General features: G+C 46.9%; 2 protein-coding genes across 2 annotated transcripts; both read left to right on the top strand.

Moving 5' to 3' along the window:
• Positions 1-923: 923 nt before the first annotated feature.
• On the top strand, positions 924-7,790 carry LOC112886659 (heat shock protein 90-6, mitochondrial). Its single transcript, XM_025952623.1, has 20 exons — positions 924-1,208; positions 1,566-1,769; positions 1,862-1,935; positions 2,146-2,271; positions 2,371-2,464; positions 2,559-2,642; positions 2,814-2,957; positions 3,034-3,147; positions 3,225-3,287; positions 3,394-3,468; positions 3,576-3,680; positions 4,221-4,352; positions 4,442-4,534; positions 4,618-4,695; positions 4,778-5,032; positions 5,945-6,047; positions 6,342-6,516; positions 6,608-6,713; positions 6,925-7,014; positions 7,314-7,790. Exons 1-20 carry the CDS (start codon positions 1,089-1,091, stop codon positions 7,506-7,508), a joined length of 2,430 nt encoding a protein of 809 aa, XP_025808408.1. The 5' UTR covers positions 924-1,088; the 3' UTR covers positions 7,509-7,790.
• A 358-nt stretch (positions 7,791-8,148) lies between these two features.
• LOC112885048 (OBERON-like protein) lies at positions 8,149-12,798 on the top strand. The gene is made up of 3 exons (XM_025950721.1): positions 8,149-8,339; positions 8,879-10,082; positions 11,909-12,798. Exons 2-3 carry the CDS (start codon positions 8,903-8,905, stop codon positions 12,523-12,525), a joined length of 1,797 nt encoding a protein of 598 aa, XP_025806506.1. The 5' UTR covers positions 8,149-8,339; positions 8,879-8,902; the 3' UTR covers positions 12,526-12,798.
• The last annotated feature ends 900 nt before the right edge of the window (positions 12,799-13,698 follow it).

The raw sequence follows: 13,698 nt of genomic DNA, 5'->3' as shown, positions 1-13,698 counted from the left end.
CGATAAAAGCAATATACTGGAGTTTTAAGTGTACTCACTTCACTCCGTTTCAAAAATGTAGATCGTTTTTATTTTTATAGATTTATAGATTTTACTATATATCTAGACATGCATGGTATCCAGATATACAGCAAATACTATAAATTAAAAAAATAAAATAATCTATATTTTAAAATGGAGGGAATAATAATTAAATAGTTGATAATCATCATCAGTGCTGCAACTGTGGACATGATGAAGGCAGAGAGATCAATAAAAATGTACCCATGAAGCCGTTGCTGGTGCTCGGTTGGCTTGCCCAGCTTCCAGCGCCGGCCGGCGCGGGTGCCTTACCTTCTCTCTTAAACGATGAGCCAGTGCTTCTGCTTGCTTTAAAAAAAGGATTTAACATATGTTTTTCTGCAAAACTGTGAGCAGGTGCTTGTGCATCTTTTGCATCTTACCCCCATCTTGGGGAAAACTATTGCAAACACATGAGCCTCCGCGGCCTCTCTAGCACCGAGAACCTTCTCTTGCGTCGTGAAAACATCGACCTACAAGCAGTATACCACACTGCTGTAGCTCAGTGACAGGTGGGCTAACATATCACATGGACCCACATGTCATGTAAGGAAACCCGGCGGGAGCCCTCCCCTCGTCTGGAGCCTTCCGAACCGGCGAACGGGAGCAGCAGCAACACTATTCCTACTGACATGTGGGCCACGTCCCAATCCAGGCCACCGTGGGCCCCATCCTGTCATTCTCATGCTGTTGTGCTCCAGGCATTTCCCAAGCCCTCGCGCTCCAGAACCTTCTCCACATTAGCCGCTAAACCCCGCCAGCCAGCTCACACCCCCCACCACTGCCATTCGACCCCACCAGTGGACCCCACACGTCAGTGACCTGCCTCCCTGTTCTTCTTGCCCTGCAAGGCGCACGCCATTTATACACCTTCTTCCCTCTTCACCCCACCTCCCAAAACCCTACCCCCAGCTCCTAAACCCTCGCGGCGTCGTCTCCACCGCCCTCCGTCTCGGCCACCGCGCCCTGCCCGCGCGCGTCCTCGCAGCTTCCATCGCCCTTGGCGTGCTTGGTAGGGGAAGCGGAAGATGCTCGGGGCCTCCAGGCGATCCCTCTGCGCCGCCGCCGCCGCCGCCCGCAGCCGCGCGGCCGCCGGCGCCGCCCCCGCCGTCTCCGCCGACGCCGCTGCCTCGGTCCCGCCCCGCCCGGTACGTGCGGAATTATGTTATGCCCTGTTTGCTTGGTCGTCGTTAGGTAGTGGCTCGCGATTAGCCGGGACAGCTCCGTACTCATTCCGTTCGTCTGAATTGGCCAATTGAGCTATTTGCTTTTGATCGATCTGACGGGTTTACTTGAATTGGCGCTTATGTTTAAAGGAAGGGTGTCGGTTTTATTCATTATGCTGTTTACCATTCATTTTTAGTGATTGCCTTTTACTAAATTAGTTAACCACTTCGCAAATTAATGGTTCGTTTGAGGAAAATTGTTGTTATCTAATTTAAGGGTCCAAATTGAGTTGATCCAGTTACCTGTTAAGTTATATCTGTTTTGTTCTATGATCTCAGGTGAGCAATGGAGCGCCTCGGGCTCCTCAGCAGCAGAAAAGGTTGCTCTCGGTGCTTGCGGCGCCCAAGGTTAGTGGAACCAGCAATGTGGCGTCCCTCAAGCTGATGGATGGTGCCCTTATTGGGAGACGCTATGAGTCGAGTGCGGCTGCAGTTGACTCCACAGACATGCCGCCAGCTGAGAAGCATGAGTATCAGGCTGAGGTACTTATCTGGTGACCTGTGTAACTTTGTGCTAACTACTATTGATGTGTGGTTATATGTGATGCCATGGTATTTCTGCAATGTGCTCACAGGTCAACAGGCTCATGGATTTGATTGTGCACAGCTTATATAGTAACAAGGAAGTCTTCCTTCGAGAATTGGTCAGGTGGGTGGGTTACATCTTTTAAAATAAGTAGTTTCAGCTAGCTTATCTCAAGTGTTCCCTCAAGTATAACCTCTTGTTCCTTGTAATGGTATTTGGTTGAAACTTGGGGTTGCGGCCTGTTGTCAATTGTTATGTAATGACTGTGTTATTGATTTCAGTCCTTCTGACTTAGTTTGCCGGTTCATTTTTTTCTTTTATTTGTGCTTGCAGCAATGCTAGTGATGCACTTGATAAGTTGCGTTATCTGAGTGTCACTGATCCTGAGCTTCTGAAGGATGGTCCTGAACTTGACATTCGCATCCAAACAGACAAGGATAATGGAATAGTAACAATTACGTAAGTATTAGTTACTTGCAGCTGATCATAGACATACCATGCACTTTCTTTGTTGGGAAGTGATTTTCATTCTGCCCCGCATTTGCTCTTTATCTTTAGTGATTCTGGGATTGGCATGACGAAGCAAGAACTTGTGGATTCTCTTGGGACTATTGCAAGCAGTGGAACTGCTAAGTTCCTGAAGGCATTGAAGGTTTATCTTGCTGAAGATGATGTTCTCTGTTTGTAATTTTTCCAAGTCTTAAAGTCTGCAATATTTATGATTTATACTGTCTAATGTACAACAGGAGAGTCAAGAAGCTGGCATGGACAGCAACTTGATTGGCCAATTTGGTGTTGGATTCTATTCTGCATTTCTTGTTGCGGATAAGGTATACTGTTACCATGATTTGTCTGTATATCTATATAATTGGTTATTGACGAGCTAAAATTCCTCTGCTCATGTGCTCTTACTCTTTATTAACGATTTTGACTTTCCTTTTATCCTATGACTGTCCATAATTTGTAAGTATTAAATTGCTATTTTCACTCCTATGCAATAGGTTGTTGTGTCAACAAAGAGCCCAAAATCTGACAAACAATATGTTTGGGAAGGAGAAGCAGATTCCAGTTCTTATACCATTAGAGAGGAAAAGGACCTGGAGAAGCTCATTCCTAGAGGAACTCGTCTTACTCTCTACCTCAAGGTCTGTGAGCTTACCCCAATGTGATGTAACTTCTATCTATTTGGCCTATTTTAATTGTTATGCTTCCTATTTTCAGCGTGACGACAAGGGTTTTGCTCACCCTGAAAGGATCCAGAAACTTGTAAAGAACTACTCTCAGTTTGTTTCCTTCCCAATTTACACGTGGCAAGAAAAGGGCTTCACAAAAGAGGTGAATACTCTCTTTTCCGTCTCTTTGCTATTTTGCGCCAAGAAATTACTTACATTTGGCATGCATGGATCATCTAGGTTGAGGTTGATGAGGATCCAGCAGAAACCAAAAAAGAAGGCGGCGCTGAACCCCAAACAGAGGTAAATATTTAAGCAGCTGGAACTCTTGATTTTGCGCTGCTTTACTGTGAACTAAATTGTGTTGAGCTTTATTACTGGTTGAGAGTTAACATCTCTATGTTCACAGAAAAAGAAAAAGACCAAGACAGTTGTGGAGAAGTATTGGGATTGGGAGCTTACAAATGAAACACAACCTATCTGGGTAAGACTTATTTATGTTATCTTTGTTGATATAATCATGATTTTATACATATACTTTCAAAAATGTAAATTTGTAAACCTTATGGTGCCTTTTTGTGCTGTTGGCAGCTTCGGAACCCTAAAGAGGTTTCAACTGAGGAGTACAATGAATTTTTCAAGAAAACCTTCAATGAGTACTTGGATCCTTTGGCCTCCTCCCACTTCACTACAGAGGTACATTGTGTTTGCATTTATATTGGTTGTTTGCCATTTCTTTGTTTTGGTGAGTTAACAGTTATGACTATCATGGTTGGTTTTGATCTCATAGTATACATGGCTATATGATGATTTGTGTAGTGTGCCCTATATGTGCTTTGCCTTTGCTGCTAAATTGTATTGTTTGAGTTGATCTGAGTCATGTTCTTTTGTGTAGTGTGCTCTGTATGTGATTTGTCTAATACTTCATGCTCTGTAACTGCTTTTATCAAAGTTTATTTTTGTGTGTCTGAGACAAAAATATCATAACAATAAAAATCTAAACAAACACTGCAGATTTGTGTAACATGACAACAAATGTATTAGACATATTTATTGCTGATGAAGATATTGACACTGTAGTTATGGCAGCTCTAAACTTCTTTAAACACCTTGTGGACGGTTGATCTTTCAGTAGCTCCTACTTCTATGATCTACGTAGGTGCTCACTATCCTAAATTCGACTTCCATGATAAAATTGTCACATGCAAGTGGTCCTGCCTGGTCTAATTGATGCAGGGTGAGGTAGAATTCAGATCAATTCTTTTTGTTCCGGCTACAAAGAAGGAAGACATAACTGACAGGAAGACCAAGAATATCAGGCTTTATGTTAAGCGTGTATTCATATCAGATGACTTTGACGGCGAATTGGTATGCTCAATACTTAGCACCCATTCTTCATTGTTTGTATAAAAATATACTACTGAGTAAATCTGATGTTGAAAACTGTTTTTGGCCAGTTCCCAAGATATTTGAGCTTTGTGAAGGGTGTCGTTGACTCAAATGACCTTCCATTGAATGTCTCTCGTGAAATCCTTCAAGAAAGTCGAATCGTATGTTGCTTGATGGGGGATTTCTTTTCATATCTCTGTCACTTCGACACTCCAAATACTGATCTTATTGTCATTTTTAATAGGTGCGGATAATGAGAAAGAGGCTTGTGCGGAAGGCCTTTGATATGATCCTTGGCATTTCTTGCAGTGAAAACAGAGATGTAAGTTTTCAACTTTCCTCATAGGCCACGGTGCCAATTATCTGCCTTTTCTTTTGGCTTTCTCATCCGAAATTTATTGTAGGATTATGAAAGGTTCTGGGAGAATTATGGCAAATTTTTAAAGCTGGGTGCCATGGAAGACAAGGAAAACCACAAGAGAATTGCTCCTTTGTTGCGATTCTTCTCTTCTCAAAGCAACGATGAATTAATTAGCTTGGATGAATATGTGGAGAACATGAAACCTGAGCAGAAGGACATTTACTTCATTGCCGCAGACAGTCTGAGCAGTGCCAAAAATGCTCCTTTCTTAGAGAAACTCACTGAGAAAGAGTATGAGGTAAGAACTGAAGATATCTTACTGTTATTGCAATTAGATTATTATAGATTTTAGAGTATTTTCTTGTTTAGGTGGTTATTTTTGGTTTTACTGTATTTTGTTATTGAGCCCATCACTCATCACAGCTGCCAAATTGTTCGTTGAATAATGATGGCTGGGGTAGTTTCAGGACCTGACCCGCATATAGTTCAGTTACATTCAGTGTTTCAAAGGCGTCGCATAGGCGTCCCCTAGGCGTCCGGGCGGACTCAGCTTGCCTTGGGAACAGTTATGCCTGGTCGCCTATGCTGCCTAGGCGATAATGCGTACACAGCTCGCCTTGGGTCGCCTTGTCACCTTTGAAACACTGCTTACATGAGTCTGTACCCCTTGTTTTCGGCCTTAGTTGGGCAAATGTGTGGAAAGAAGCCGGTAGAAACTATAAGAATCGGAGAAATGGTGGTACTCTACCTGGATACAGAAGCTGAAATTATCTACGTTCACCATGAATTAGACTGAGAATATGGAAACACAGCCTAAAGAGATGTGGTAGTGACCAATCTAACCATTGAAATTAGGGCACCTAAGGAATAAGCAGTTGCCATGCAGAGCTAAAGTGCTTTGGGGCCATTCCTGAAATGCTACTGCTGTGGCTGCACTGCGTTGTGTGTGGGGTAATGGGACACCGTTCACTCAGTTGTTATTAGAACAACTGGGCTTTGTACTACTTCTGAGTTCTGAGGCATTTTTGGATTTTCGCTATGTCCACGTTCTATTTAGGCTGTGCCATTCAAATAGCCCTATATTATGAACAAAAATAATCGTATAATCATTCAAGCAAATGAATGTATAGAATGTGAATTATTCCAGAAATGAGATTTGTTTGTGTGATATTAGCTCTAACTTCAAATGTGGTGTTACTTCTTTTTGTAGGTTCTACTTTTGGTTGACCCTATGGATGAAGTGGCTATCCAGAATCTGAGCTCCTACAAGGATAAGAAATTCGTGGACATTAGCAAGGAAGATTTGGACTTAGGTATGCACATAAAAGTTTTGTGAATCTCCTATTACCTACTGGATGCTGAGATATACCTGCCTTATTGTGGCAAGGTTTTGTTCTTTTTGTTACCGTCCGCAATAATCACCATGTTGTTAGTACAGTAAATGTGATCCATGATAGGTTTAATATATGTAGTTTGCTAAACTTCTGTCTTGTACACTTAAATTGTCTCTCTGTAGTTTATGTTATGTATATTTAAAAGTGAGACAGCAAATCTTTTATCTTAGTGATTTTCCTTGTTTCTGATTGTGATACGCAAATGTACCTTAGGTGATAAGAATGAGGAAAGAGAAAAGGAGATAAAGCAGGAGTTCAGCCAAACCTGTGACTGGATCAAGAAACGCTTAGGTGACAAGGTTGCACGTGTTGACATATCTAATCGTCTCAGTTCATCACCATGTGTTCTCGTTGCAGCTAAGTTTGGCTGGTCTGCCAATATGGAGAGGTTAGTGTCTATTTTCACAGTTGTAATGATTCCTGACTTTAATAACTATAAAACTCAATAAATTCAATAATTCCTCGCTGTTTGTTAACAGGTTGATGAGGGCACAGTCTATGGGTGACACATCTTCTTTGGATTTCATGCGTTCGAGGAAAGTATTCGAGATAAACCCAGAGCACGAGATTATTAAGGGCTTGAATGTAAGTTCTCAACCTGCTCTTGGGGTGGCTATCTCAATTCCAAGTATTAAGGCCATTGGAACAGGATTGCGCTGGCAAACTGCAGTCAAATTTGGCAGCGTTACTTTATATCCTGATGATTTGGATTTTGTTTACTCATTGTGATAGTTGTGTTGAACCTTTAGTACCTATTGGGCCTTCCATACTAACGGTCTTTAACTTGTAAATGCAGGTTGCGTGCAGAAGCAACCCTGACGACCCTGAAGCTCTAAAGGTTCTGGATGTCCTCTTTGAAACTGCTATGATTTCAAGTGGCTTTACGGTGAGTACACTTTTCAATCTCATTAACATGGTTGAAAAAAATAGTATGTCATTGCTTTTGTTTTGCTGTGCGAACCTCTTTTTTTATATATAATGGAAACATGGGCATGGCGAAACCATATCTCATTTCGTTTTTAATGGACACGAGCAACCCAATATGATCTTTACTTCGTTTCGACTAGCTGCACCAATTTTCCGTACTTTGCCGATTCTGCTTCTTCGCACCATGTTGATCAACGCAGACTCAACTTATCCTCTGCAATTCCATCTCACCTTATGCTTGCACGTATGATGTTGCAGCCCGACAACCCTGCGGAGCTCAGCGGGAAGATCTACGAGATGATGAGTTCGGCCATCGCCGGCAAATGGTCCACGCAGTCGCAGGCGCAGCCCGCCAGCCCGTCCCCGCAGCATGATGCCCCGGCGGTCGAGCCTGAGCCCATTGAAGCCGAGGTGGTCGAGCCTGAGCCCGTGGAGTCTGGCCAAAAGAAGTAAGAGAAGAGGGAGGGAACCTTCTCGATCTTCCGCCCGCGCGGAATCTTGTAGCGTACCTAGGTGTCACGAACGTCGGATGTCAGCGCCGAGAATTTTTCGAGTTCTTGCCCCAGCGGCCTGTACAACGAGCTGTGTGATTGCTAATGTAGACGTGTTGGATAGGGTTTAGAAGGCAGGAATAAGTGGTGTTTAGAAAATCTGAACCGCAATTTAAATTTTGGTGGGTTTGGCCACTACGGAGATTGTATTTGGAAACTGGAAGCCAACCTCTTATCTTTTGTTGTTCATGGAGGTGCGTAGGTAGGCCGTGCGCTAGTGGTGAGTTTAGGTTCGCAGGTCGCCACGCCAGCACTGGATTTGGCTGGATGCACGCACCAGCCAGGCAGAAGATGATTGATAAAGAGTCTCACGAGGGGAGTGCGTTTCCGCTGCACGAGCACGAGCGCGCGTACGCCGGTCAACTCCACCCCCAGCCAGCCCCACCAGGCCACCGCCGCGGCGGGCGGGGCCCACACAGCCTCCCCGCGTCGCCCACCGGTCAAGCCGGTCGCCCTCCCCACCCCGCACCGCCCACAGCCGGTCTTCAGCTTCAGCCGCCCTGGGCCCTGGCCTGGCCTCTCTTCCCCACCCACACCCACGCCGGGTGCGTCTCTGTTGGACTCCCACACTTTCCATTCCTCGAATTTTTATTTTGAAAAAAAAAAGAAGACTCCGCAGCGCGGCGGAGAGGAAACTCGGCTGGGGACCCTCGCCGCCCGCGTCGGTCAAAGGCGGCGGCGATCCTGCGCCGGCTTCAGCCCGCCCCGTCGATTCGGCCCGCTCGGCCTCCAGGTGAGCTGCTAGCTTGACCCCCCGGTTGGGGCCCAAGCCGCCGGCCGGTTCTCCCGTACGGTTTCTAGGCTGCATGCTCGCGGATGCGGAGCCCGGCGCCGGGGATGCTCGATTCGGCGGCGGGTTCCAGTTTGCGCGGGCTAGCTCGGGGCCGGCTCCCCCGCTCTCGGCCTCCTGTTGAGCTGCGAGGTTCGGGCTTCCTTTAGGTGGAGGGCATGCGGCCGCGGCTGGGTTGGGTTCCCTGACTGTGCCTGGATGGTTAGGTCCCGATTAGCGAATTTCCGGTACTGATTCCTGCTCTAGGCGTCCCTTCGCTGAGGAATCGAGCTGTGAGTAAAACGGCAGCATGGAGTATCGAATCGATTTGTGGCCGGTTGAGTAGGGGGAAATTTGCTCCTGTACTAGCGGTTCCAAAGCCTAGATCTAGAGCGGAGGTTTTGCTTCCTAGTCGGGACGCATGCGATTTTGTTTATTTGCTCTATGGTGGTTCAGGCATCACTGTCCTTGTAATTACAGATGGAACATGTTGCTCCTTGCAGATTGCAGCTTAAGGTCTGTGGAAGATGGGGACCTCCTCCGGCGCTAATTTCCACCAGCACCCGCCGTCGTCCCAGGGGATGCTGCCGCCGAGGCATGGCCCGCGCCCCTCGGGGCCGCAGACCTCGCTCTCGCTGGCCTCGTCCGAGCAGGTGGGCTCGCCGGACATGCAGGAGCCCGGCTCGAACTCCGACCCGGGGCACGACTCCGCCACCGAGAGCGCCAGCTCCAGGGACACGTGGCCTGCGGAGCCAAACCAGAGCAACGGTGGCACTGCTGCTGCTGGTATTGTTAGTAAGGCCGTGGAGAAGGAGAAGGAGGTCACGAATGGTGTTTCCAAGCTGCAGGTTATCCGCGGACCCTCCTCCCGCGTGGGTGGGATGCTTCTGAGGGAGGTTGCGCGGGAGAGGGTCGATTTGGTCGCAGAGAAGATGAAGGTGATGCCGGAGGAGCACTTGGAGGAGATCAAGAATGAGCTCAGGTCGATTCTGGAGGGCACGGGGGGTTCTCAGCACGTCGAGGAGTTCTTGTACCTGCAGAAGCTTGTCCAGGACAGGGCTGATTTGACACCATCCATGCTTTCACTGGCGCACCATGTGCAGCTGGAGATCCTTGTTGCGATCAAGACTGGGATACAGGCGTTTCTGCACCCCAGTGTTACCATCCCACAGGGCCGCCTAGTGGAGGTCTTCTTGTACAAGAGGTGCCGGAACATTGCTTGCCAGAGTGCTCTCCCTGCTGAGGACTGCAAGTGCAATGTGTGCTCTAGCAGGAATGGCTTTTGCAACCTCTGCATGTGTGTCATTTGCAACAAGTTTGATTTTGAGGTCAACACATGCCGCTGGATTGGGTGTGATTTCTGCTCTCATTGGACACATACGGATTGTGCAATTCACAATGGCCAGATTGGAATGGGACAATCAGTGAAGAGCAGCATTGGCCATGCTGAGATGCTTTTTAGGTGCCGAGCTTGCCAGAGGACCTCAGAGCTGCTGGGCTGGGTTAAGGATGTCTTCCAACAATGCGCTCCTGGTTGGGACAGGGATGCACTGTTACGGGAGCTTGAGTTTGTTTGTAAGATATTCCGTTTAAGTGAGGACCAAAAGGGTAGGGTGTTGTTCAGGAAATGTGCGGATCTGATTGAAAGGTTGAGGAACGCCCCAGCTGATTCCATCAATTCTAGGGTGATACTACAGGCGCTCCAAGGTCTGTCTATTTTCCTTCACTAAGACTTATGTTTTTGTTTGATTTATTACTTCTTAGTTCTTACCTGCTTCTGCTCTGTTCATTTTCTAAATGCTCATGTCTATGTCTACAATGTTCCTCGAACTGTTCTATCACGCCTGTGTGTGAAGATGTTCTGTGCTTCTATTACCACTGCTCAGTCATATGAGGTCTTATGCATTTCGATTATGTTGGCATGCAATGGAAATTGTTTATTTCATGTAACGACATATGTTTTGTCAGTCGTCTATTGCTTTTCCTGCTTTTGGAACGGAAATGGGACAGAGCTGAGAGCCTGGTTTGGGAAAAAAAAATGTATTGCTTTCCCTCATGAGAACAATTGCTGTAATATTGTTTATTTGCCTTTTTCATTTGTTTTCACTTGTATGTGCTTTGTACGTCCACTGAATTAGGGCAAACTGATGATTTGCCACTTTTGGGAGTGGGTATCAAGAAATGTCACTAACTTTGTATAACTAAGAAACTACTCCCTCCGTTCCAGATTATAGTTTGTTTTGGCTTTTCTAACTATGTATCTAGATATAACGTATATCTAAGTGCAAAGCAAAAGTTATGTACCTAGAAAAGCAAAAATGACCTATAATTTGGGATAGAGGGAGTATCGCTTATACCACTAACATTTTCACCTACCTAAATTGACCTATTACAATACAAAGCCTTTTGTTCCTGATCCTCACTGCTCTCAGAAGCATCATCCTCCAGTCCTGCAAGTCTACCACTCCCTAACCATTCCAGGAAAATTTTCACCTACCTGAATTGACCTATTACAACACAAAGCCTTTCATTTACCTTCGGAAGTGATACTGTAAAATTGTTGATTCTTGGTTGTTAGGTGAGAAATTCAATAAAAGTTAATTTGTATGGTTGATGACTTGATGTAGATAGGGATTTGAAGCATGTTATCTTTTGATTTAACAACAACAGAAAGAACTCATGTTGACGCATCGGGGTTCTTCCAATTCAATATCTTCATCTTATAGGTAGGCGGTAGGCATCTAGATTTTATGCAACAAATTGCTGTAAGGGTATAAATTACTGATAAAAGTTAATCCTGTATTCATTATTCTTGCTATTTTTCTTCTTAACTGTAAGCATTTCTTACTAGACCTTATTTGGAACACTTAGAAAGTTGGAAAAATTTGAATGAAAAGATTTGATATTTTGAAAACATGAGTGTCATCTGTTAGGTTTCTATCTAGTAGCTACAGGTTCCACAGAGATAAGTTTATATTTCTTATATTCCTTCAAAATTAATTTCTTTGATTTGTTAGGGATCTATTGCATAAGAGGAGGGTTGTTGAATTTTCTGTTTCTACCCCTATTCTCTTGAGCAGTCTAGCTTATGATCATCATGATGAGGTGCTGCTTGTCCCTTCAATACATCAAGAGCAATCTGTCAATTATTCCCAACTTATATATGATTAGTCTGCAACCAAGGCTAATAACACTATCGATCAAATGGGTATAGCGCCACATTTGGCCTGGGTCCTCTCTTTGTACATTGTACAAGTGTATGGTTTAGTTGGTTGAACTCTATGTATTTTGGATATTCACTTTGTGGATCTTGGTGTTTCTTTTCACCTTTTGAGGATGAGGACTAGGATGTTCTTTCTCTTTTTTTGCAGGTAGGCTGTTCTTTCTTTATGTTATGTGGTTAACATGATATGTGATCAGGCTGACCTCTTTTACCGCAGTTGTGAATTACCTGGCTTTCTAACTTCTCTTGTTTTATACCACTGGTTTTGGCAACTCACTAACAACTGATGGATTGATGCAATTCTACGCAGAGCTTGAGATGGACTCCCCAAAGATCTCTGAAAATGAGGATTCAGGACGCCTGATCACACCCCAGGAGGCCTGCAACCGCATAGCAGAGGTAGTCCAAGAAGCCGTAAGAAAGATGGAGCTCGTCGCGGAAGAAAAAATGCGACTCTACAAGAAGGCCCGCCTGGCCGTGGATGCGTGCGACCGTGAGCTGGAGGAGAAGGTCCGTGAGGCGCAGGAGCTGAAGGCGGAGCGTCTGCGCAAGAAGCAGCAGGTGGAGGAGCTGGAGAGCATCGTGCGGCTGAAGCAGGCTGAGGCGGAGATGTTCCAGCTGAAGGCGAGCGAGGCCCGGCAGGAGGCAGAGCGGCTGCAGAGCATCGCGCTGGCCAAGTCCAAGACGGCGGAGCAGGACTACGCGAGCATCTACCTGAAGCGGCGCCTGGAGGAGGCGGAGGCGGAGAAGCAGTTCCTGTTCGAGAAGATCAAGCTGCAGGAGAACCAGAAGCCCCTGCCGCACCAGGCGAGCAGCAGCGCCAGCGGCGCCGGAGGGGGAGACCCCGCGCAGACGATGATGCTGTCCAAGATCCAGGACCTGCTCAAGAACGTCCGCAGCATGCCGGCCAAGACGGAGGGGCACTGAGCTACCGGAACAAGAGCAGCAGCGCCCCTCAGATCAGTTCGGTAGCAGTAACTGTATGTGTGATGCTGTGCTGATTCCTTCGTCGGTGTAAAGTGCTAGCGTGGGTGGATGCTGGCTGTGCTGGTTGGTGCTTATGATGTGCCGTTTGTAGTTTTGTTATTCGAAAACTGTCAGAAGTTGAAAGTCGGGCAGATATGAAACAGGTGGAGCGAACAGTGATGGTTCTATGTTTACATTTTCATTGACCAAACATATTTGTATGCTTTGTGAGTACATATAGCCTTGCTTGATGCTAACAGATCCGGTGTTAGTGATGCCTCTCGTGTTACCGCTGATGGACATGTTGCACCTGACTAGGCCCGAGCTGGCAGTATTGGTGGGTCACACAGGGTAAATGCACAGCAGTGGAGTCCCAGTGGTGCGCAGGTCAGACGGTGGTCTTGGCACGGTGTCCGGTGTCCTTTTGTCCGGAGGTGGTGCTGGCATGGCAAGGTTGGGCTGGTGCAAGGACACTACCGGTGTGGTGCAGCAGCAGCAGCAGCAGATGTGAAACAGTGTAGCCGTTCCTGTTCCACTTCGCTCTGGGACGAATGGAGGAAGGGGACGGCGACGCACTGACACACATGGCATGCCTTTTGGTTGGAGTTTGGAGACGTGAGAGGAACCGCAACGTCTCACAGGGCCCGCAACAGTCTGGACACCGACGCATGCTTGCCCTCCGCTTCCTTTCCGCCTCCGGCGGCAATCATGCCTGCCCCGCGTCCCGCACCTGCGCCACCGCTGCAGGCTGCAGCTGCCGGGTGCTTCCCGTCTCGCGGTGGCCGGCCGCCGCCGCGTCACGCGCGCATCACCGTGACGGCACGCCACCGCACGGGTCACGGCCCTGTGCAAGCAGGGCGCTCCATGATACACCTCCTGCTGCGACTTGCTGGCCGGCCGGCCGGCCGGTACGAGAGCGAGGCGTGTGTCCAACCCAATCCCGGCCTAGAGCCTAGGCAGGCAGCGAGCGACGCCCATCGTGACCGCTCTCCACCGGCTCCGGTCCGCGGTCAGGGAAGCCGCTCCTGGTCGCTCCGAAGGGATTTAGCGGCTAAACGGAATAGACCGTATCTGTAATTGGTATTCAATGTTTATACGATATCCGTATCCAAATACTCAAGTGAGACATACGGT

This window comes from Panicum hallii, chromosome 3, assembly GCF_002211085.1.
Source record: "Panicum hallii strain FIL2 chromosome 3, PHallii_v3.1, whole genome shotgun sequence".
Lineage (NCBI taxonomy): Eukaryota > Viridiplantae > Streptophyta > Magnoliopsida > Poales > Poaceae > Panicum > Panicum hallii.
The sequence above is the reverse complement of the archived record's forward strand: the minus strand, read 5'-3'. Positions and strand labels throughout refer to the sequence as shown.